The sequence below is a fragment of the Eucyclogobius newberryi genome, unplaced genomic scaffold (assembly GCF_026437365.1).
Source record: "Eucyclogobius newberryi isolate DKJ021-1_F unplaced genomic scaffold, fEucNew1.0.hap1 SCAF_19, whole genome shotgun sequence".
In the NCBI taxonomy this organism is placed as follows: domain Eukaryota; kingdom Metazoa; phylum Chordata; class Actinopteri; order Gobiiformes; family Gobiidae; genus Eucyclogobius; species Eucyclogobius newberryi.
Window position 1 is genome coordinate 11,156,028 of NW_027315823.1, and position 25,574 is coordinate 11,181,601.

At 43.6% G+C, this 25,574-nt stretch overlaps 1 protein-coding gene across 1 annotated transcript in view; it reads right to left on the reverse strand.

The window, feature by feature from the left end:
- grip2b (glutamate receptor interacting protein 2b) overlaps positions 1 to 25,574 on the reverse strand; it is a 220,651-nt gene that overhangs the window by 49,552 nt on the left and 145,525 nt on the right. The window contains exons 2-6 of the mRNA XM_072451747.1: positions 11,895 to 11,966; positions 5,000 to 5,135; positions 2,500 to 2,645; positions 574 to 660; positions 117 to 192 (exon numbers count right to left, since the gene is read on the reverse strand). Of these exons, the coding sequence (XP_072307848.1) occupies positions 117 to 192; positions 574 to 660; positions 2,500 to 2,645; positions 5,000 to 5,135; positions 11,895 to 11,966 (517 nt within the window). The remainder of the gene's footprint in view (positions 1 to 116; positions 193 to 573; positions 661 to 2,499; positions 2,646 to 4,999; positions 5,136 to 11,894; positions 11,967 to 25,574) is intronic.

Sequence of the window (25,574 nt, forward strand, 5' to 3'; positions counted from 1 at the left end):
TAGCTTAGATTTGAACATTGATAGATAAAGCTGCATAAAACTAAACGGGCTGGTCCCTGGGGTCCTTTAACATCTGTTGTCACGCTGTCTGTTCTGGGTGAACAAATGAGTCATACCTGTCTGCTGGGCCTCCTGGTCTGACATAAGTGACCACTAGGGGGCGCGTTTTGTGCCAGTCTTCATGAGTTCCACCTGAAAAAGCACAAAAGAGTAAAAGAAAATGAAAGGAAACATGAGAAATGTACAAATACTTTTGCACAAAGCATTGGGAAATACTGTTGTGTTGGGCAACTGCAGTTAAACCTCAAGGGGCAAACAAGTTTAGAAATCTTAATCAACAATGCTGATCCCTTTTATGGGTCATTTGTAATTTATCTGGAAGCCTGAAAGAAAATCACTTTTGGTTGAAATGCGTTGGTGAATAAATTACTTTTAATTCACTTATTCAGTTCCTTGGATTATCTTTGCCTCCCTCTACTTCCCTTTATGGACAGGTCAATTTAGAGTTTTAGTTACAACGTCCCGAAGCGGCCTGTATCCTGTGGCGTTTCCTTTCATCACTCGTTAACGTACCTCTGAGGACGAAGCCGAAGCTGCTCCCTTCTTTGTGCAAACAGATGTCGATTGTCTTCGAGATGAGCCCTGAGCTGCTGTCTGGCGCTTTCACCCACGAAGCAACGAACGAGCGAGAAAACACAAACACAAGAAATATGGCAGTATTATAACTTATCTGATATGTACTCTGGCAATACGCTAAATCCAATAATGCGCTGTGGCTGGAACTAAATCAGCACGGGAAATGAAATGCAGGTGACATTTCAAAAAGTGTTATTAAAAAGGGTCTGCAAACAAAACCTGTGTCCACAATATGAAGGGCACACATTATATTTACCTGTGATGTAAACAAACAAACAAACAACAGGGTAATTTAGTGTGTCATGAGGCTCAGAGATGGAGCAGGTAAGATGACCTCAAAAACAGGAGCAATGAAACAAACGTGAACGAAACTAAATGTAATTTCAGCTGTTTAGATTTTTTTATTGATTGATTGATTGATTGATTTAATAGAGACAATGTTCATTAATGAGCAACTGTATTGAATAAATATGCCGGATTATAATTACAAAGCTAATTCACATCTGCAGGTAACAATACATTTACAACACACAAATAGAGGAGGGAACATTGTTATAATACAGTAATAACATTTACAACACACAAATAGAGGAGGGAACATTGTTATAATATAGTAATAACATTTACAACACACAAATGATGGAACGATGTTATATAGTAATAACATTTACAACACCCAAATGGATGGAACGATGTTATAATATAGTAATAACATTGACAGCACACAAATGGATGGAACAATGTTATAATATAGTAATAAACATTGTTATAATATGGTTTAAAAAGTCAATTTGGTTTAATGTGTTGTTTAACCATGGAAATACAAGTACAAATGTAAATGCTTGAGGCAATGCTTGCTCTATTTTTTTTGCAAAAATAGAGCAATATTTACGTAAGAAAAACGTGAATTGTTTGTTGTGATCTAATGTCACGACCCCATGTTGTTGCCGTGTGATATTATGATTGTTTTGTGATCGTGTGGAGTTCAGTGCGGTCTTGTGGCGTCCTGTGCCACTGGTCTGATGTGGGGCAGGATTATGAATGTGAAGGGATTGGAATGTGTCATGAAAATCCAAGCGTTTCATTACAATTCAAAACTAAATACTATATAATTTGAATGAGCATGGAAATATCATCTATAAACAGGAAGCTGAAACTAACTTGTGAATTGCCTCTTTTGTGTTTACGTGGCATTGCTTGAATCAAAGTTTATACAGAAGTGAAATGTTACACAATACACATTCAAGACACACAAAAAATAGCAAATTTCATTGAAACTGACACACCCAGTTGTAGCTAGCTCCTCCCTTCAAACACGCGTAACAGTGACTTTCCAGTTCTCCATCAGAGGAACTGAAGAAGCTACTTGGATGAGTGGCAACATATTCATTCTCAACATTTTTGTTCAGTTGTTTGTTTTGCTTTTACAATTTAGATTTGAATAATTAGTTTTTGGGCATTTTTGTTCAGAAGGACATAAACTAACTACAAGGGAAGCAAATAGAATACAAAGTGGATAAAACCACTTTTGTCTTTTATTGCAATGAAATGGTCAAAATTGCAGCAAAAGTGAAAAAAATAATAATAAACTGCTAGCATCCAAATTAACTGTGTTATGGAGGACATTTTGGGAATGAAATGATCTGAACAGGTCTGGTAAAGATGGATGTACTGTATGTTTTAAAGACTAAGAGGACTCCTGTATGCCACATTACCAAAACATGCACCAAATAACATCTCTAGATATGTTTTTGATTAGGAAACATGGTTAAAAGCTCAAAAAAGCCTGTTTAGCATGGCATTACAGAGTCTCTGATTGACATTTGATGTAATCTATACCACAGGTGTAATACCAGTGTGTACCTGTAGGGGGCAGTTCATACTCCACTTCCAGCAGCACTCTCTCGCCCACGTTCTTTAACAAACTGATGATCTCTTCGTGCCGGAGTTTGGTCAAGTTTATTCCATTGACCGACTTTATGTAATCCCCAATGTTTAGCTGGTCACTTCTGCAGAAAGACAGAACACATTCAGGAAAAAAGTATGAAAAGTAAATATAAAAAGACTTAAAAAAACAACAACAACAACATGCTTTACTAAGTTCGAATAACCAATGAAGGAATGAAAAGAAAAATGACAAGTTGCTTATTGCCAAAACATTATAACAATAGGACCAAAAAACAAAAAAAATACCTCTCTTAGATTTTCAAGTAGAATTAACTGCTAAAGACTCTTTATACCAGCCGCACAGGTCTAGTGAATGGCAGAGCCTGGCCATGCTGGGCATAAACCCGGGTTCAATGCACCTGACTGATCAGATTTTCCACATTCTTTAATTTTCAACTGAAGTGACTTTTAAAGGCGCTGTACCAGTCTTAAAAACATGAAAAAAACGGTTTGTTTTAAACTCTTTGCAGCGGTCCACATTCTAATCATCCACCACGGTGAGCGGTGAAGCGGCAAAGCTAAGAACAGCTAGCATGCTAAGCGGGCATTTCCTGATATATATTTTTACGCAAAACGGATATCCAATATTTGGCTTGTTGCTATTGCCAACAATAATGTGTTGTAAGATTGTGTAAAAATATGGCCATATTTTTAGCATGATTACAGTTATGTGTCCATTTTTATGCATTAGTGTTTAAACAAATTTAAAAAAAAAATACTTAGATACCAGAAAGTTTTTCTGCATAAGTTCATACTTTTACAGGAAAGCATATACAGCCCATCGAACTACGACATCTGCCACAGCCTTTGATCATAAGATATATTTACAAGCCCCATCTATTGTCAGAGACTGCCCAAACCGCCAGTGTACCCCGTCCTAACAGCAGGTCCTAACAGCAGGGCCTAACAGCAGGTCCTAACAGCAGGGCCTAACAGCAGGTCCTAACAGCAGGGCTTAACAGCAGGTCCTAACAGCAGGTCCTAACAGCAGGGCCTAACAGCAGGTCCTAACAGCAGGGCTTAACAGCAGGTCCTAACAGCAGGTCCTAACAGCAGGGCCTAACAGCAGGGCCTAACAGCAGGTCCTAGCAGCAGGTCCTAACAGCAGGGCTTAACAGCAGGTCCTAACAGCAGGTCCTAACAGCAGGGCCTAACAGCAGGTCCTAACAGCAGGTCCTAACAGCAGGGCTTAACAGCAGGTCCTAACAGCAGGTCCTAACAGCAGGTCCTAACAGCAGGTCCTAACAGCAGGTCCTAGCAGCAGGTCCTAACAGCAGGGCTTAACAGCAGGTCCTAACAGCAGGGCCTAACAGCAGGGCTTAACAGCAGGTCCTAACAGCAGGTCCTAACAGCAGGGCCTAACAGCAGGTCCTAACAGCAGGTCCTAACAGCAGGGCCTAACAGCAGGGCCTAACAGCAGGTCCTAACAGCAGGGCCTAACAGCAGGGCCTAACAGCAGGTCCTAACAGCAGGTCCTAACAGCAGGGCCTAACAGCAGATCCTAACAGCAGGTCCTAGCAGCAGGTCCTAACAGCAGGGCTTAACAGCAGGGCCAAACAGCAGGTCCTAGCAGCAGGTCCTAACAGCAGGTCCTAACAGCAGGGCCTAACTCCAGGGCCTAACACCAGGGCCTAACAGCAGGTCCTAACACCAGGGCCTAACAGCAGGTCCTAACAGCAGGGCCTAACAGCAGGTCCTAACAGCAGGGCCTAACACCAGGGCCTAACACCAGGGCCTAACAGCAGGGCCTAACAGCAGGTCCTAACAGCAGGTCCTAACAGCAGGGCTTAACAGCAGGTCCTAACAGCAGGTCCTAACAGCAGGGCTTAACAGCAGGTCCTAACAGCAGGTCCTAACAGCAGGTCCTAACAGCAGGGCCTAACAGCAGGTCCTAACAGCAGGTCCTAACAGCAGGGCCTAACAGCAGGGCCTAACAGCAGGTCCTAACAGCAGGGCCTAACAGCAGGGCCTAACAGCAGGTCCTAACAGCAGGTCCTAACAGCAGGGCCTAACAGCAGATCCTAACAGCAGGTCCTAGCAGCAGGTCCTAACAGCAGGGCTTAACAGCAGGGCCTAACAGCAGGTCCTAGCAGCAGGTCCTAACAGCAGGTCCTAACAGCAGGGCCTAACACCAGGGCCTAACAGCAGGTCCTAACACCAGGGCCTAACAGCAGGTCCTAACAGCAGGGCCTAACAGCAGGTCCTAACAGCAGGGCCTAACACCAGGGCCTAACACCAGGGCCTAACAGCAGGGCCTAACAGCAGGTCCTAACAGCAGGTCCTAACAGCAGGGCTTAACAGCAGGTCCTAACAGCAGGTCCTAACAGCAGGGCTTAACAGCAGGTCCTAACAGCAGGTCCTAACAGCAGGGCCTAACAGTAGGTCCTAACAGCAGGTCCTAACAGCAGGGCCTCACCTGGCTGCCAGTCCGCCCGGTCGGAGGTTGGACACTCTGGGCTTGCCGTCCTTGTCTGTGCCACCGGAGATGGTGAGGCCCAGAGTGCTGCCCTCCTTCTTCACCAGCTCCACCAGAGTCACCCCCCGCAAAGCTTCTGTCCAGAACACACACGGACCACAGCAGACCACAGCACACACACGGACCACAGCACACACAAGGACCACAGCAAACACACGGACCACAGCACACACACGGACCACAGCACACACACGGACCACAGCACATACACGGACCACAGCACACACACGGACCACAGCACACACACGGACCACAGCACACACATGGACCACAGCACACACACGGACCACAGCACACACACGGACCACAGCACACACATGGACCACAGCACACACATAGACAACAGCAGACAACAGCACACACACGGACCACAGCAGACCACAGCACACACACGGACCACAGCACACACACGGACCACAGCACACACACGGACCACAGCACACACACGGACCACAGCACACACATGGACCACAGCACACACACGGACCACAGCACACACACGGACCACAGCACACACATGGACCACAGCACACACATGGACCACAGCAGACAACAGCACACACACGGACCACAGCAGACCACAGCACACAGACGGACCACAGCACAAAGACGGACCACAGCACACACACAACCACAGCACACACATGGACCACAGTACACATGAACCACAGCACACACATGGACCACAGCACACACATGGACCACACCAAACACACAGACCACAGCACACACACGGACCACCGCACACACATGGACCACAGTACACATGGACCACAGCACATACATGGACCACACCAAACACACAGACCACAGCACACACACGGACCACAGCACACACATGGACCACAGCACACACATGGACCACAGCACACACACGGACCACAGCACACACACGGACCACAGCACACACACGGACCACAGCACACACACGGACCACACCGAACACACAGACCACAGCACACACACGGACCACCGCACACACATGGACCACAGTACACATGGACCACAGCACATACATGGACCACACCAAACATACAGACCACAGCACACACATGGACCACAGCACACACATGAACCACACCAAACACACGGACCACAGCACACACACGGACCACCGCACACACACGGACCACACCACACACACGGACAACAGCACACACACGGACCACACCACACACACGGACCACAGCACACACACGGACCACAGCAGACACATGGACCACAGCACACACATGGACCACAGCACACACATGGACCACAGCACACACACGGACCACAGCACACACACGGACCACAGCACACACACGGACCACACCAAACACATGGACCACACCACACACGGCCCACAGCACACACATGGACCACAGCACACACATGGACCACAGCACACACACAACACAGAGCAAATGTAAGACAAGAGCAGAGAGGACGGTCAATAGCATGTGATTCAAAAGGTGATTAAAATGCCTCCAAAATATTGACAAGGTATTACATTTATGTAATACCTTTTTTATTCATGATATCAAAATTTCCTTGCAGTGTCTTACACCAACCAATACCAGAGCAGTGATATTGTGCAAAATTGACTTGAGCTTTTAACATGCTATTTTCATTGGATTTTTTGTTTATGTTTGAGTAATCCTGCATTTTTACAACATTTCTGTTTGCACTATCACCTATGCATGGATATGACTCCCTACTCCAGGTTATAGATGCACAAATACCAGTATCGGGTATTGGCTCATAACCAGATGCTAGTACTCGCACTCATACTCATCAATTTGGCAGCGATACCAAGAGCTGCTGCACTGCGCTCTGAGCAGAGAGAAGAATAAAGAGTTTACACTATCTGCCAACTGCACATTAAGCTCAGCTCTCTGCCAGACTAAATCGCATAGTCCGATGTGACAATCAGATAAACTATGAAAACATTTAATACTCCTAAAGGTTTTCATTATTCACCAATGATGTGTTTATGATAGTAGCAGCTGACGCTTCTTTGTGTATGCACCCATCGTGACTTACTGCACTTGAAAAACAACTGAAAATTAAAGCCGCAAGCGGCATCCAACGGCCCTCGCGGGCCGCCGGCCTTCCGACTCTGCGCTTTCGACTTGATAAAGATGGCGCCCTTATTGTGTTGAATTAAAAAAGAACTTGACAGACGGCGACACATTGGACATGGCCAATCCAGTGCAAATGAACACACGTGTCGGTCAAATGTGCGGGTCCGCCACACAGAGACCGTGACACTTGGAATAAAAATATGGATAACTTTTGATGCCGCGCTTGTGTAGATGATTTTCCCCAAATATGAGCTTGATCGAGCTATTGCCCTTAGAGGAGTTTGTTAAAGTGTGAAGCGTAAATGTGAACATTTCAGAGATTTCGCTGTTTTCCCATTTCTGACATATATTTGCGGGTCCGCCACACAGAGACCGTAGCACTTAGAATCAAAATATGGAAAAGTTTTGATGCCCCGCTTGTGTAGATGATATTCTCCAAATATGAACTTGATCGGACAATCGCCCTAGGAGGAGTTCGTTAAAGTGTGAAGCGTAAAAATGTGGTGATTTGAGCGATTCTACGATTTTCCCATAAGGATAACATGGGATGTTTCTGTCATCGCTACGGTTACACCGTACAAAATATGACTTTGGCTTTCATACTTTTATGATCAGGATGGCAAATTAGAATTTTGTTCAAAATATCATGTCATTTGGAAAAACTCTATTGTTTATAGGCCACTCTGAAGGCCAAATAGTCAGAATTCTGGGAAACGTTTGCGGCTCCGTCGCACAGAGACCGTAAAAGCTATCCTTAAAATTTGGATAACTTTAGATGCCCCACTTGTCTAGAGGACGTACACCGATTTTGAGGTCGGTGGGCAAAACGCACAAGGAGGAGTTCGTTAAAGTGTGAAACAGAAAAATGTGGATATTCGAGAGATTTAGCGGTTTTCCCATAGGGATAACATGGGAGGTTTATGTCATCGCTACAACTACGCCGTAAAAATTAAGGCATTTGTCTGATTGGCTTTTTTGATCGCGACGCCAAAATAGAATTTTGGGTAAAGTTTAGAAAATTTTGGTAAAACAAATTTTTGACCTTCAATGTTAATTTAAAGGTCACTCTGTAGGGGGCGCTATCGCGCCCATTTCAATTTTGTCATCATAAACTGGTCCAAACTAGAAAGTTGAACAACTGATTCAAATTTGGTCCTAATCGGACTTGTTTTGATCAAATGGGAACAATTTTTAGATCTGCAATATCCCAAAATAAGTTGTCCAACTTTGCGGCTGCGCCGCACACAGACCGTAAAAGGTATCTCAAAAAATTGGATAACTTTAGATGCCACACTTGTCCAGAGGACGTCCGCCGATTTTGAAGTCGGTGGGCAAAACGCCCTAGGAGGAGTTCGTCAAAGTTTGACGTGAACAAAATGGCTAACACAGCGTGTTTTCATTTTCAAAGGAAGATGGCGGCCATAGGGTAAGTCTGGGGGCGTGGCCACAATAATATTTGTTTTTTGTCCTCACAAGAGGAATGCGTGTTCCGAATTTCGTAGCTCTACGACAAAGTTGACCTCGGGGCGTCTCCCATAGGCGCAATGTATTTTGACTTTTGTCGGTGGCGCTGTCGCGCCATTTTTTAACGAAAAAAAAAATGGCCCAGAAAAAACAAAATTTTTCGCCGATTTTGAATTTTGGGTAAAGTTTGGTGAGTTTTTGAGCATGTTCAGGGGGTCAAATTAGAGCTCAAAAAGCAGAAGAACAAGAAAAATTAAAGCCGCAAGCGGCATCCAACGGCCCTCGCCGGCCGCCGGCCTTCCGACTCTGCGCTTTCGACTTGATAAAGATGGCGCCCTTATTGTGTTGAATTAAAAAAGAACTTGACAGACGGCGACACATTGGACATGGCCAATCCAGTGAAAATCAACACAAGTGTCAGTCAAATTTGCTGCTCCGCCGCACAGAGACCGTAGCACTTAAAATCAAAATATGACTAACTTTTGATGCCCCGTTTGTGTAGATGATTCTCCCCAAATATGAGCTTGATCGGGCTATCACCCTAGGAGGAGTTCGTTTAAGTGTGAAGCGTAAAAATGTGGTCATTTTAGAGATTTCGCTGTTTTCCCATTTCTGACATATATTTGCGGGTCCGCCACACAGAGACCGTAGCACTTAGAATCAAAATATGGGTAAGTTTTGATTCCCCGCTTGTGTAGATGATATTTCCCAAATATGAGTTTGATCGGGCAATCGCCCTAGGAGGAGTTTGTTAAAGTGTGAAGCGTAAAAATGTGGTGATTTGAGCGATTCTACGATTTTCCCATAAGGATAACATGGGATGTTTCTGTCAACGCTACGGTTACGCCGTACAAAATATGACTTTGGCTCTCATACTTTTATGATTTGGATGGCAAATTAGAATTTTGTTCAAAATATCATGTCATTTGGAAAAACTCTAATGTTTATAGGCCACTCTGAAGGCCAAATAGTCAGAATTCTGGGAAACGTTTGCGGCTCCGTCGCACAGAGACCGTAAAAGTTATCCTTAAAATTTGGATAAAGGAAGGAAGGAAGATGGTGGCCACAGGGTAAGTCTGGGGGCGTGGCCACAATGATTATTTTTTTTTTGTCCTCACGAGAGGAATGCGTGTCCCGAATTTCGTAGCTTTACTACAAAGTTGACCTCGGGGCGTCTCCCATAGGCGCAATGTATTTTGACTTTTGTCGGTGGCGCTGTCGCGCCATTTTTTAACGAAAAAAAAATGGCCCAGAAAAAACAAAATTTTTCGCCGATTCTGAATTTTGGGCAAAGTTTGGTGAGTTTTTGAGCATGTTCAGGGGGTCAAATTAGAGTTCAAAGCGCTGAAGAAGAACAAGAAAAATAAAAATAATAATATTTTTAGCAAAAACAATATAGCCGTTTCCACTATAACAACAAATTATACATCGTTTGAAAGCTCTAAGCCTTCCCGATGCCGTCATGGGGTGGAATCATCATTACGAGCGCTTACGCGCTCGTCACTCCCTATTCCGTCGGGATGCCCCGCCCACTCCCCATAGACTTCCATTGATTTGAGCAGATACAAGCATGACCCATGCCTGCGGCATGGATTTTCGCGTACGGGACGATGCCAAGAGGGTTTTTGGAGGAATGCAGCGCTTCGCGCTGCTGTTGTCAACAATGAGTGAATGGGCTACGCCCATTCACTCATTGTTGACTATTTCTGTCATAGCAGGAGTAAGTATGCATGATCCATGCCTTCGGCATGGGCTAGTTCACTGTACTTGCCAGGGGCGACGGGGTACCGGGTCAGACAGTTGCAACGCTGCCTTCGGCAGCGTTGCGGGAGCAATAGGCCCTCCGCCCTGCTGGGGCTCGGGCCTAATTACAGGATCCAAGCTTTTAAATATTGGTCAAAGCGTGATAGTAAAACTTGTAAAACTACATTTTAGAAGAAGAAAAATAAAGAAGAAAAGTAAAGGTCCAAGTATATTGCCTTGTACTACAATATTAACATGTACATAACAGGGGTGTCCAAACCTTTTTCACCGAGGGCCGCATTTTGAAACTCATACGGAGCAGAGGGGCCATAAACAACCCGACACTAAAGTCAACCATTCGAAATGTTGCATTTGACATAGTTTTGATGCGCCTCCACACCTTTAATAAGACTTGGAACATTAATATTAGGTTTGTATAACATAAACATGTTTGAATTTTTGTTGTTGTTTGGACCAACTCAGCAGGAAGCTGGAAGGAGGGCCAACACAAATTGGTCCAAGGGCCACATTTAGCCCCCGGGCCACAGTTTGGACACCCCTGATTTAGGGGATCTGACTTGACCAATGTGGATTCATTGGGACCAATCACAATTCTGTTACAATTAAAGAAAAAATTAAAAACTGACTTTTAGCCAACAAAACAGAATGTTTGAACGAGAAAATATTTACGGATACGGTTAGAGCTGAAAAAGTCTGTTGAGCTAAATATTAGCCCTTTAAATAATATCCAGTCTGTAAGAGATGGAGGTGAGTGAGAACCAAAGCACACATTATAATCCCTCCTCAGAGAAAGTCACTCAGGATCTGCTCAAAGTGCACATTTACATAAACCTCTGCTCAGTCACAAATGGGTTTGTGGAGTCCCTCAAGTGGATCTCTTAAATGTCTTTTCAGGAGAATAGAGAGGCTATGGAAAACGGACCAAATGGCTTTTGTCACAGTATAATGCTTTGATTTTGGGTGCCTTGAAAGATTTAGAGGTGCTGTAAGACAAATAAATAAAAACAGAATAAAGCACTTCATATTTTCTGTTTTCATTGGAAGGTTGCTCTGGTCTGAATTATGTCAAAGTTAGAGATAAAAGAGATATTATGCTTTTTCAGGTCTTAGTATCGAACATACAATAATCATAGTTTTGACACGAGCGGTAGATTTTCATTTACATGTTTATTGTGTTGAAAAGTGGTTGTATGACACTTTATTGATCAGTCGAGCACTTTCTGAGCACTTGAGTCTCGAATAAAGGACGATACAGGATTACTCAAACATGCATGAATCACTGATAGTATAACCACACTAGCATTAGTTTATTTCCTCCTTGTAGTTCTCTCTGCTGCCAGTAGATGGAGCGCTAACACCAATCCTGACGAGGGGGACGCCTGACTGACAGAAAGTGAGCTAATGGGTTTCAGCAGATACACGATTTTAAGTTCTAAAACGTTATATGCCAAAGCAAAAGTACAAGAGCAGGTTTAAAGGCCAATAACAATACAAATGCTGCGTTAAATACTAAAACGAGGCGATGCTGGAGGCGCATGTACCTGGTATACTGTGTCTCCTGGTGGACAGCGTGTGTTCTGTGATGTCCTTGGTCTTTCCGTACGGTCCATCATCTGCAAACACAGAAGACAACAGCTTTAGCATGTGGGCAATTATGAAACATTGTAAAGAGAAGGCAAGAACAACATCCTCGACAAGTCAGAATTTTATGGTAGAATTGGGCTGTCAAAATACACTGTCAAAATACATATGTTTTAATCTGGTTTATGGTTAATGTAATTAGTGAGCCGATTATGACACAAAAACTTGTATTTGTGAAAGTAACTCCTATGAAATCAATCTACCCCCTCATCTTTATCACACACAAATAGGAGCTCGTTGGATAGAAAGATTTGTCACTGAAATTCAGAACTAATTTGGAAATATTCAATTTTACATGAAAAATATCTCTGGTCAAACATATGGAACAAGCATTTTCACCCGTGACACCGCTTAGAACTTGTTAACAACCATCTATTTTTACCCATCCTTTCTGTGTGTCTTTAATTATATTTTTTCCAAATTAAAATGAGTATAATAAAGAGTATGCTAGAGATATTTTGGGAGAAAACTACACAAACCAAGCCATGATTGGGCCCTCATAACATAAAGAAAGAAATGCACTATGCTATCCTCATTATTTTTGATTTATCGTTCTGTATCGCTTATTTAGAGAACTATGTTTGTAATCCATGTTTGTGAAGGAAATGAGATACAAACATCCTAAAACAAGAGCAGAGTGAGAAACAACTACAGAGCCATCCAGTGTTTGTAAAGAGAACGTGTGCAACTGACGACCACTCGACCACACTCAATTAGCGCCAGCATTAGCATACATGCTCACGACCACATAATAAAACAATTCTTACATCAAACTTTATCGCCCCAAAAAATACCAGTCTAAAAAGTGGCATTTTACATTTATTTGGTACCACTTTATGATAACTACACCTTAATTTGCCTTAACACAGCATGAGCAAAGACTTAATACATAATGAGTGTTTATTAAGCTTGATTCAGGCTCAGTTGTTGTGGTTTATTAAGATTACAGTTAGTTAGGTTAAAGTATTAAATATTTAATAGTAACTAAGCCTGAATCATTCTTAGTAAACTATTTGTCCAGTGTGAATTAAGTCTTTGTCCATGCTTTGTTAAGGTGTAGTTATTATAAAGTCTTACCTTTTATTTTATCAAGCAATCCAAAACCAGCTAACGTTAGTGGACTTTGGAAGTTAGATAATGACCCGCTGCCAAATGTAACACATATATGGGTATAAATAACAACACACACACACACACATAATACAAAAATAGATTAAAAACAGAGAAAGTACCCCAGCACTGATCAAAAAGAAATCTTGTTAATTAAAAAAAATAGCCCACAATTAAACATTTACAGTCGGCATAAAAAGGATCACAAAGATGAACAATTAAGGTGCAAGTTACAGTTTATTTAGCAAACAAACCGCTTCTGGGATGAAGTCGTTTTTCAAGCACTTAGTTTTACATCTCGAAGAAACTGAGAATCACGGCAAAAAGGCGGCGACCAATCATCTACAAAGGCCGTGACCAAACGTTGGGTCTGCCTCAAGTAAACAGTTTACTGGACCATTCTATAATTCGTGAAAGACGATTTTTTTTTTGTAGGTGTAGTGTAGCGTCTCAAAAGGTATATATCTAATTTAGTGATTTGGAAGAGTTATTTAGCAGTATACCGTATTTTTCGGACCATAAGTCGTACCTTTTTTCATAGTTTTGGCCGGGGTGCGACTTATACTTATATTTATACTTGTATACCTATACTCCGGAGCGACTTATATGTGATATTATTTGTTATTTTCACACTTACAACCGCATTTCATACTCCAGTGCAACTTATATATGTTTTTTTCTTCTCTATTATGTATTGTTTGGCTGGTGCGACTTATACTCCGGAAAATACGGTAACTATAAACACGGCACCAGAGCATGAACTCAAAATGTTCATTCCTCCTACAATAGAAAGACCGTGAAACCAAACAAAATGACAAAAAGAAAACAGATTCAATAAATAGCTTGATTAAAGAAGAAAAAGACTCATCAACAGTCAATCGTTGGCGTACGCGCAACAGTCCCGAACCCTGCCGCTCCTGGAAGGGTCTTTGAGTGCGTCTTAATGGCAACGCAACATTCAGAGATCTCGTTTCTGGCTCGTTATCTCCTCTTCTGTGCGTTAGCGAAGTGTGAGCTGTGTGTAGGTTAGCGTCGGCCCTGTTTCTCTCCGCTCACGTTAAGCCCGCGTGAGTCATCCACAGCCCTGATGAGAGGAGACTGAACTGGGACGAGGAGCACGCTGCACTCCTCCCACACACAGGATTACACACAAACACACACAGAAAACCTAATCAAGATTTTTTATTTTTTTTATATGACCATGTGTGCAAATTTGATCGGTGTTGGTTAATTGGACCGCTAAACCCTGCAAGAGGTGCGTAAATCGGGACTAAACCAGAACCGGTACCAGAACTTAATCATTTTTAATTTGAATAAAACAAACATGGCATTTAAAAGCAACACATGACACATATTCATGACTTCTTTGCCTTTTTGTTATTTTAAGACTGTCTTAAATTAGAAAGCTTTCCATTTGGGAGTTCTCTTTTTAAGTCTGAAAGATCTAAAAATATTCTCTACCTCAAATGAGTGAAGTCTGAGAAGCTACTAATGTAATCCATTTTTAGAGATATACATCTTTACACTTGTAATAGGATGCATTCGTGTGAGACATGGGAAAAAGTACTTTGTTTTATTACTCCAGCAAAAGTAAAGTTACAGGAGAATAATATAATAAATACATAGAAGACTACTACGACAACTACGGTATTACTTCTACTACTACTGCTGCTACCATTATTACTACTGCTATTGCTGCAACTTCTACTACTACTGCTTCTTACTACTACTACTACTACTACTACTGGTACTAACACTACTACTGCTGCTACTTCTACTGCTGCTGCTATTATTACTACTGCTGCTACTTATACTACTATCACTACTACTACTACTACTATCACTACTACTACTACTACTACTACTACAACTTCTATTCCTGTAGACAGTAGTGCCTTCAAATGTTATTGTGTTATTGTCAAATTAAAAAAGTTGTCTTTCCTGTCTTTACTTGTAATGTTGTGTAATAACGTGTAATTGATGAGTAAAGGCAAGGCAAGTTTATATGCAGTGTACAATTCATACACAACAGAGACAAAAATCATTAAAATCCTAAAGACATGTCAGAAATCACAAAACAGTTGAAGACATAAAAGAGAAGAGTGCAAAGAAAAAATCCTTTCAGTCATATGCGCAGCTAAACAAAACTGTTTTTAGCTTTGATTTGAACATTGTCAGAGTAGAACCTGTCTCACATCTTCAGGAAGACTGTTCCAGATTTTAGCTGCATAAAACTGAAACGCAGATTCCCCATGTTTAGTCCTGACTCTGGCACCAGCAGGAGGCCGGTCCATGTTTAGTTCTGACTCTGGCACCAGCAGGAGGCCGGTCCATGTTTAGTCCTGACTCTGGCACCAGCAGGAGGCCGATCCATGTTTAGTCCTGACTCTGGGCACCAGCAGGAGGCCGGTCCATGTTTAGTCCTGACTCTGGCACCAGCAGGAGGCCGGTCCATGTTTAGTCCTGACTCTGGGCACCAGCAGGAGGCCGGTCCATGTTTAGTCCTGACTCTGGGCACCAGCAGGAGGCCGGTCCATGTTTAGTCCTGACTCTGGCACCAGCAGGAGGCCGGTCCATGTTTAGTCCTGACTCTGGCACCAGCAGGAGGCCGGTCCATGTTTAGTTCTGACTCTGGCACCAGCAGGAGGCCGGTCCATGTTTAGTCCTGACTCTGGCACCAGCAGGAGGCCGATCCATGTTTAGTCCTGACTCTGGCACCAGCAGGAGGCCGGTCCATGTTTAGTCCTGACTCTGGCACCAGCAGGAGGCCGGTCCATGTTTAGTCCTGACTCTGGGCACCAGCAGGAGGCCGGTCCATGTTTAGTCCTGACTCTGGGCACCAGCAGGAGGCCGGTCCATGTTTAGTCCTGACTCTGGCACCAGCAGGAGGCCGGTCCATGTTTAGTTCTGACTCTGGCACCAGCAGGAGGCCGGTCCATGTTTAGTCCTGACTCTGGCACCAGCAGGAGGCCGATCCATGTTTAGTCCTGACTCTGGGCACCAGCAGGAGGCCGGTCCATGTTTAGTCCTGACTCTGGCACCAGCAGGAGGCCGGTCCATGTTTAGTCCTGACTCTGGGCACCAGCAGGAGGCCGGTCCATGTTTAGTCCTGACTCTGGGCACCAGCAGGAGGCCGGTCCATGTTTAGTCCTGACTCTGGCACCAGCAGGAGGCCGGTCCATGTTTAGTTCTGACTCTGGCACCAGCAGGAGGCCGGTCCATGTTTAGTCCTGACTCTGGCACCAGCAGGAGGCCGGTCCATGTTTAGTTCTGACTCTGGCACCAGCAGGAGGCCGGTCCATGTTTAGTCCTGACTCTGGCACCAGCAGGAGGCCGATCCATGTTTAGTCCTGACTCTGGCACCAGCAGGAGGCCGGTCCATGTTTAGTCCTGACTCTGGCACCAGCAGGAGGCCGGTCCATGTTTAGTCCTGACTCTGGGCACCAGCAGGAGGCCGGTCCATGTTTAGTCCTGACTCTGGGCACCAGCAGGAGGCCGGTCCATGTTTAGTCCTGACTCTGGCACCAGCAGGAGGCCGGTCCATGTTTAGTTCTGACTCTGGCACCAGCAGGAGGCCGGTCCATGTTTAGTCCTGACTCTGGCACCAGCAGGAGGCCGATCCATGTTTAGTCCTGACTCTGGGCACCAGCAGGAGGCCGGTCCATGTTTAGTCCTGACTCTGGCACCAGCAGGAGGCCGGTCCATGTTTAGTCCTGACTCTGGGCACCAGCAGGAGGCCGGTCCATGTTTAGTCCTGACTCTGGGCACCAGCAGGAGGCCGGTCCATGTTTAGTCCTGACTCTGGCACCAGCAGGAGGCCGGTCCATGTTTAGTTCTGACTCTGGCACCAGCAGGAGGCCGGTCCATGTTTAGTCCTGACTCTGGCACCAGCAGGAGGCCGATCCATGTTTAGTCCTGACTCTGGCACCAGCAGGAGGCCGGTCCATGTTTAGTCCTGACTCTGGCACCAGCAGGAGGCCGGTCCATGTTTAGTCCTGACTCTGGGCACCAGCAGGAGGCCGGTCCATGTTTAGTCCTGACTCTGGGCACCAGCAGGAGGCCGGTCCATGTTTAGTCCTGACTCTGGCACCAGCAGGAGGCCGGTCCATGTTTAGTCCTGACTCTGGGCACCAGCAGGAGGCCGGTCCATGTTTAGTCCTGACTCTGGCACCAGCAGGAGGCCGATCCATGTTTAGTCCTGACTCTGGGCACCAGCAGGAGGCCGGTCCATGTTTAGTCCTGACTCTGGCACCAGCAGGAGGCCGGTCCATGTTTAGTCCTGACTCTGGGCACCAGCAGGAGGCCGGTCCATGTTTAGTCCTGACTCTGGGCACCAGCAGGAGGCCGGTCCATGTTTAGTCCTGACTCTGGCACCAGCAGGAGGCCGGTCCATGTTTAGTTCTGACTCTGGCACCAGCAGGAGGCCGGTCCATGTTTAGTCCTGACTCTGGCACCAGCAGGAGGCCGGTCCATGTTTAGTCCTGACTCTGGCACCAGCAGGAGGCTGGTCCATGTTTAGTCCTGACTCCGGTCCCTGAGGTTCTCAGAGTCCGAGAAGGTTCATATGGCACTAACATGCACAAGATGTACTTTGGTGCTAGGCCATGGAGAGACTTGTACACAAGCAGAGCTGCTTTAAAGTCTCTTCTCTGAGCCACAGGAGCCAGTGCAGAGACCAGAGAACAGGACTAATGTGATGGTACTTCCTGGTTCTAGTCAGGACCCGAGCAGCAGCGTTCTGGATGTACTGCAGCTGTTTTGGCAATGTTTTTTAGATGGTCAAAAGCTGCTGATGTTATTGATTTGATGTGGCTGTTAAAGTTCAAGTCTGAGTCCATTATTACCCCCAGATTTCTAGCTTGATTTGTAGGTTTTAGAGCGAGACTCTGGAGGTGACCGCTAACACTTTCTCTTTGTTTCTGTGGGCCAAAAACAATGATTTCAGTCTTGTCTGAGTTCAACTGGAGAAAGATTTTGCATCCACTCACTGATCTGTTGGATGCAGTGACAGAGTGAAACATAGATCTGAGCGTCGTCTGCATAATTTTCGCTGTGTATCAACTGACCTAACGACAGCATGTAGAGGTTGAACAGAAGGGGTCCTGGGACCCCTTCTGTTCAACCTCTACTTGACCCTTGGGGGACACCACAGGTCAGGGGCATGTGGTCCTATCCCATGATCGACAGTGTCAAAAGCAGCACTCAGATTGAACAGAATTAAGACTGAGGCTTTGCCCGTGTCAGTGTTCAGGCGGATGTTGTTTGTCACCTTGACAAGAGTAGTCTCAGTGCTGTGATGAGGTCTAAAACCTGACTGAAAAACATCAAATAAGTTGTTTATTAAGAGGAAATCTGTGAGCTGTTGGTAAACAACCTTTTCAAGGACTTTGCCCCAAAATGGCAGATTAGAGATGGACCGGTAGTTACTCAGTACTGCAGCATCAAGACTGCTCTTCTTAAGGAGAGGCTTTATGACCGCAGTTTTCAAAGACTTTGGGAATGTTCCAGATTGAAGCGACATGTTAACTATGTGAGTGAGTGGTGCAGGTAAACTGTTCAGCACACACTTTAGAAATCTGGTGGGTAACACATCGAGGCAGCATGTAGATTAACTCAGACTGGTGATGATCTCATGGACAGTTTTGTCAGTTACAGGTGCAAAGTGAGTTAGCTCTAAGTGTCTAGGTGGTTTTAGGGTTATTATTTGCGTTGTAGAATTTATAGCATTTTTAACGCCCTGAACTTTGTCATTAAAGAATAATGCAAACTCATTACACTTGGATGTGGAAATGAGTTCTAACAGCAGCTGAGCTGGAGGGTTTGTTAATCTGTTTACTGTGGCAAACAGGACGCGCGAGTTGTTGCTGCAGCTTCCAATTATTTCAGAAAAATATCTTTCCCTTGTTCAACATAAAATGAGCTTGTACATGTTCAGTTTCTCTTTGTAAATCTCTTTTTGAACCTGGAGCTTTGACTTGTGTTTGGCCTGACGGCACTCCCCTTTCTTCATGGCGCCTTCTGCTAGTTAAAAAAAAATGGTGTCCAGAACAACTGATTTCAACAAATCTTCCCCTAAATGTGCCACATTTGAGTAAATGGATGAATGTGTTTATGAATGTTTAAAACTGTCCCACCTCAGCTTCCGTAATAAAACTAGGACACTTCCTCTCAGCCAAAACAACAGTGTCAGTCTGTCAAAGCTGCTGTCAGTTTCATTTTAACTATACATGAACTATAAATAGAATATCGTTAAACACACTTGTACCGTCAGTGAAATAGCTGAAATATGTCACTTTAAACGTTCAGCCCAATGTGTATTGTCTTTATGAACACCCAGGAGCTGATATTGTTCGAATATTCAGTTGGAGAAGATACTGTTTTAGTTGTAGCCATGATACAACTAGAACAGTTTCCTCATGAACACCCAGGAGCTGACGTGCCCTCATGGCTACATCTAGAACAGTATATTCATGAACACCCTGGAGCTGACGTGCCCTCATGGCTACATCTAGAACAGTATATTCATGAACACCCTGGAGCTGACGTGCCCTCATGGCTACATCTAGAACAGTATCTTCATGAACACCCAGGAGCTGACGTGCCCTCATGGCTACATCTAGAACAGTATCTTCATGAACACCCTGGAGCTGACGTGCCCTCATGGCTACATCTAGAACAGTATCTTTATGAACACTAAGGAGCTACCGTGCCCTCATGGCTACATCTAGAACAGTATCTTTATGAACACTAAGGAGCTGACGTGCCCTCATGGCTACATCTAGAACAGTACCTTTATGAACACCCAGGAGCTGACGTGCCCTCATGGCTACAACTAGAACAGTTATCTTCATGAACACCCTGGAGCTGACGTGCCCTCATGGCTACATCTAGAACAGTATCTTTATGAACACTAAGGAGCTGACGTGCCCGTATGGCTACATCTAGAACAGTATCTTTATGAACAGCCAGGAGCTGACGTGCCCTCATGGCTACATCTAGGACAGTATCTTTATGAACACCCTGGAGCTGACGTGCCCTCATGGCTACATCTAGGACAGTATCTTTATGAACACTAAGGAGCTACCGTGCCCTCATGGCTACATCTAGAACAGTATCTTTATGAACACTAAGGAGCTGACGTGCCCTCATGGCTACATCTAGAACAGTATCTTTATGAACAGCCAGGAGCTGACGTGCCCTCATGGCTACATCTAGGACAGTATCTTTATGAACACTAAGGAGCTGACATGCCCTCATGGCTACATCTAGAACAGTATCTTTATGAACACCCAGGAGCTGACATGCCCTCATGGCTACATCTAGAACAGTATATTTATGAACACCCTGGAGCTGACATGCCCTCATGGTTACATCTAGAACAGTATCTTCATGAACACCCTGGAGCTGACGTGCCCTCATGGCTACATCTAGAACAGTATATTTATGAACACCCTGGAGCTGACATGCCCTCATGGCTACATCTAGAACAGTATCTTCATGAACACCCTGGAGCTGACGTGCCCTCATGGCTACATCTGGAACAGTATATTTATGAGCACCCTGGAGCTGACATGCCCTCATGGCTACATCTATAACAGTATCTTCATGAACACCCAGGAGCTGACGTGCCCTCATGGCTACATCTAGAACAGTATATTCATGAACACCCTGGAGCTGACGTGCCCTCATGGCTACATCTAGGACAGTATCTTTATGAACACTAAGGAGCTACCGTGCCCTCATGGCTACATCTAGAACAGTATCTTTATGAACACTAAGGAGCTGACGTGCCCTCATGGCTACATCTAGGACAGTATCTTTATGAACAGCCAGGAGCTGACGTGCCCTCATGGCTACATCTAGGACAGTATCTTTATGAACACTAAGGAGCTGACATGCCCTCATGGCTACATCTAGAACAGTATCTTTATGAACACCCTGGAGCTGACGTGCCCTCATGGCTACATCTAGGACAGTATCTTTATGAACACCCTGGAGCTGACATGCCCTCATGGCTACATCTAGAACAGTATCTTCATGAACACCCTGGAGCTGACGTGCCCTCATGGCTACATCTAGAACAGTATATTTATGAACACCCTGGAGCTGACATGCCCTCATGGCTACATCTAGAACAGTATCTTTATGAACACCCTGGAGCTGACGTGCCCTCATGGCTACATCTAGAACAGTATCTTTATGAACACCCTGGAGCTGACATGCCCTCATGGCTACATCTAGGACAGTATCTTTATGAACACCCTGGAGCTGACATGCCCTCATGGCTACATCTAGAACAGTATCTTCATGAACACCCTGGAGCTGACGTGCCCTCATGGCTACATCTAGAACAGTATCTTCATGAACACCCTGGAGCTGACGTGCCCTCATGGCTACATCTAGAACAGTATATTTATGAACACCCTGGAGCTGACGTGCCCTCATGGCTACATCTAGAACAGTATATTTATGAACACCCTGGAGCTGACGTGGCCTCATGGCTACATCTAGAACAATATATTTATGAACACCCTGGAGCTGACGTGCCCTCATGGCTATATCTAGAACATTATTTCCTCCAACTGATTATTCAAACAATATCATTGTCAAATGTACATTCAGGATTTGGGACCAATTTAAATATAATTTATTTTGGTCAATTATGTCTTAAAAAAACAATAAAACAAAACACCCAATCAAATAATTTCTTCAAACCATTTTTATTAAATAGAACGTTTTTGTACTGGGATGACAAGGACATTAAAACATGCTGATTTATATGACAAAGGATCATTTATTTAATTCACAGACTAATTCAATTTACCATTTTTTTAATTATTATTATTGTGTCTCAGTTTCCTAATAAAAGCTCAAATAATCCAAACGATTGCACATTTACAGTCACTATAAAAAGGATCACACTTATGAAACATTAAGGTGCAAGCTACAGCATGTACATCTCGGCACTCCTGATTTAAACTCTTATTGTAGCCAGTGTGAAGCCATTCCTGCCAATCATGTCCACGTGCTCTGGTCCTGTTCGAAGCTTAAACCATTTTGGAGCCAGGTTTGTACAATAATCAGCTTTACTTTAGTTTAAACCAGTTCAACCATCTGAACGCTCCATCTGGGCCATTTTTGGAACTTCCTCTGTTTGGACGCTGTTCAAATCAGACTCAAGTTTCTATCGCTTCTGCCACACTTTTAGCCGTCGTCAAAGTCTCGTTAAGTGGAAAGACCCTCTGGCCCCAGCCTCTGTGCCCTGGGGGCTTGAGCTGCTTTTCTTTAACTACAAGAGATAACATTTGTGTTTGTTTTTGTTGTTGTAGTAACATAAGAAGTAGTAGTAGTGGCTGCAATACATGTAGCAGTAGAAGTAAACCCAGCAGCTGCACTACATGTAGCAGTAGAAGTAAACCCAGCAGTTGCACTACATGTAGCAGTAGAAGTAAACCCAGCAGCTGCACTACATGTAGCAGTAGAAGTAAACCCAGCAGTTGCACTACATGTAAACCCAGCAGCTGCACAACATGTAGCAGTATAAGTAAACAGCAGTTGCAGTACATGTAGCAGTAGAAGTAAACCCAGCAGCTGCACTACATGTAGCACTAGAAGTAAAACCAGCAGTTGCACTACATGCAGCAGTAGAAGAAAACCCAGCAGCTGCACTACATGTAGCAGTAGAAGTAAAACCAGCAGCTGCACTACATAAATAAGTGAACCCAGCAGTTGCACTACATGTAGCAGTAGAAGTAAACCCAGCAGCTGCACTACATGTAGCAGTAGAAGTAAAACCAGCAGCTGCACTACATAAATAAGTAAACCCAGTAGTTGCACTACATAAATAAGTAAACCCAGCAGTTGCACTACATGTAGCAGTAGAAGTAAACCCAGCAGCTGCACTACATGTAGCAGTAGAAGTAAACCCAGCAGTTGCACTACATGTAGCAGTAGAAGTAAAACCATCAGTTGCACTACATGTAGCAGTAGAAGTAAAACCAGCAGCTGCACTACATGTAGCAGTAGAAGTAAACCCAGCAGTTGCACTACATGTAGCAGTAGAAGTAAAACCATCAGTTGCACTACATGTAGCAGTAGAAGTAAACCCAGCAGCTGCACTACATGTAGCAGTAGAAGTAAACACAGCAGTTGCACTACATTTAGCAGTAGAAGTAAACACAGCAGTTGCACTACATGTAGCAGTAGAAGTAAAACCATCAGTTGCACTACATGTAGCAGTAGAAGTAAACCCAGCAGCTGCACTACATGTAGCAGTAGAAGTAAACACAGCAGTTGCACTACATTTAGCAGTAGAAGTAAACACAGCAGTTGCACTACATTTAGCAGTAGAAGTAAACACAGCAGCTGCACTACATGTAGCAGTAGATGTAAACCCGGCAGTTGCACTACATGTAGCAGTAGAAGTAAACCCGGCAGTTGCAGTACATGTAGCAGTAGAAGTAAACACAGCAGCTGCACTACATGTAGCAGTAGAAGTAAACACAGCAGTTGCACTACATGTAGCAGTAGAAGTAAACACAGCAGTTGCACTACATTTAGCAGTAGAAGTAAACACAGCAGCTGCACTACATGTAGCAGTAGAAGTAAACCCGGCAGTTGCAGTACATGTAGCAGTAGAAGTAAACACAGCAGCTGCACTACATGTAGCAGTAGAAGTAAACACAGCAGTTGCACTACATGTAGCAGTAGAAGTAAACCCGGACCATGAATGTTTGTGATTATTGACAACAGATAGCATCAATAAACACAACTATAGTAGCAAAATACACAGCAGTGATGAATATAATAGTTTTAGAAACATGTTGCACATTAGTAGTAGAGTAAATAAGGCTAAAAACAATAGCTACTTCCGTATGTGTTTAGTGAAGGCAATCAGAGCACTGCAATGCGTTTCCTCCCCATAATATATAGGACATCGAAGTAGCACACAGTCTCTTAAGGTGTAACTGTGTTTTTAAGTGTATTTTAACAGCAGCTTAGCGTCACTTTGAGGAGAGGATTGGATATTTAGTGTCCTGCTAATCCCTTATCTGCACTTGGCGGTTTAATTCATGTTAGAAGCACACCCACAGACCACAGAGCTGAATCCTAATTAGACCACAGCTGGGTACGAGCTAACGGGAGTTTGGTTTAGGAGAGCGAAATCCACCGTGTGTGTGGGACAGGAATCGAGATAATGCCAACAAGCTTCACTGTGGCGCTGGAGTAAATATGTTTGTTTACTGACTCAGTGTACTACTTACTGTGAGTAAGGATACAAGTAGAGTTGGAGTAAATTTACTTTAAGTGCCTTTGACAGGTTGAATTAGATTAGGTTGAAACTCATTGAACTAAAATGCATTTAAGTTTTATATATTTAACATGTTGCTAAAAAATATACATAATGTTTTTTTTAGATTTATAATTTCACTTCCTGTTTGTTATTGATGACATCACACTAGGAAATGACACAGCAAACACTGCGCAAAAACTCATCTAATAAATAAATTACAAGAATAACTTTATTTGGTTTAGAAAGTCAAAAAAGTAGTTCCTTTTGTGTATTTTATGCATACATTTTGTCTGGAATGAGTGTACCTAGTGTGATGTCACTTCCTGTCATTTTCTACACTTTTTTCAGTCAAAATTAGAAAATCGTAAACAGCCGTCATCCGCCCTTTAAAAACTGGCTTTACCCGTTTTTTTTGTTCTTTCTTGTAATTGGGCAAAATCTGTTTGTTCCAGTACAGATATGTTGTAAAAGCAGCAGTTAGGTTGAAATGAGATCACTTTGTGCTAAGAAAAGAGTGCTGTCCATGATAATCAAGAATGTGCGCTGTTAGCATGCTAATGTTTATTAGCTTTACAGCGATGTAAACTCTACTCTACTCACGGTCTCAACCGTGAGAAAATGAGAAATACATTTGTTCTGCTGCATCCTAATTCTTGATTTTCACTTTTTTGACATTATCAATCAGCCACAACACCTTGAAGATTGTGTTTGATTCATTCACTCATAAATCATATATTGTTTTTAAATACAATATTTTGTCCAAACTGTTCAGTAGTTATGTAGTAGTTTCTCTGACTGCTTTTTTTACTCTTGCTTGAGGAAATAGACTTTATATATTTAGTATTTGTACTGAGTAATATAGTTTTAAAGTAACAATAACCAATACATTAAAGTTTCACCCCAGGGATCAAACCGGTTCAGACCGGTCCAGTTAAAAAAGCTATATTGCTGATTGTGATCAAAAAAGAAAGACAATCATTTTAAATCCAGATAGTGCCCGCAAAAAAACTAGTTTTCCATTATTATAATTGTCTTACTTAATTGATGTGTATGGTTTTTTTAACTGGCAGCAATAAACCAAAAAAATCATGAAAATATTGTAAATTGCACAATGATTTTGTTCATTATAATCACAACACTACATTTCAATATCATCCAATGCCTAATAATAAGCTCT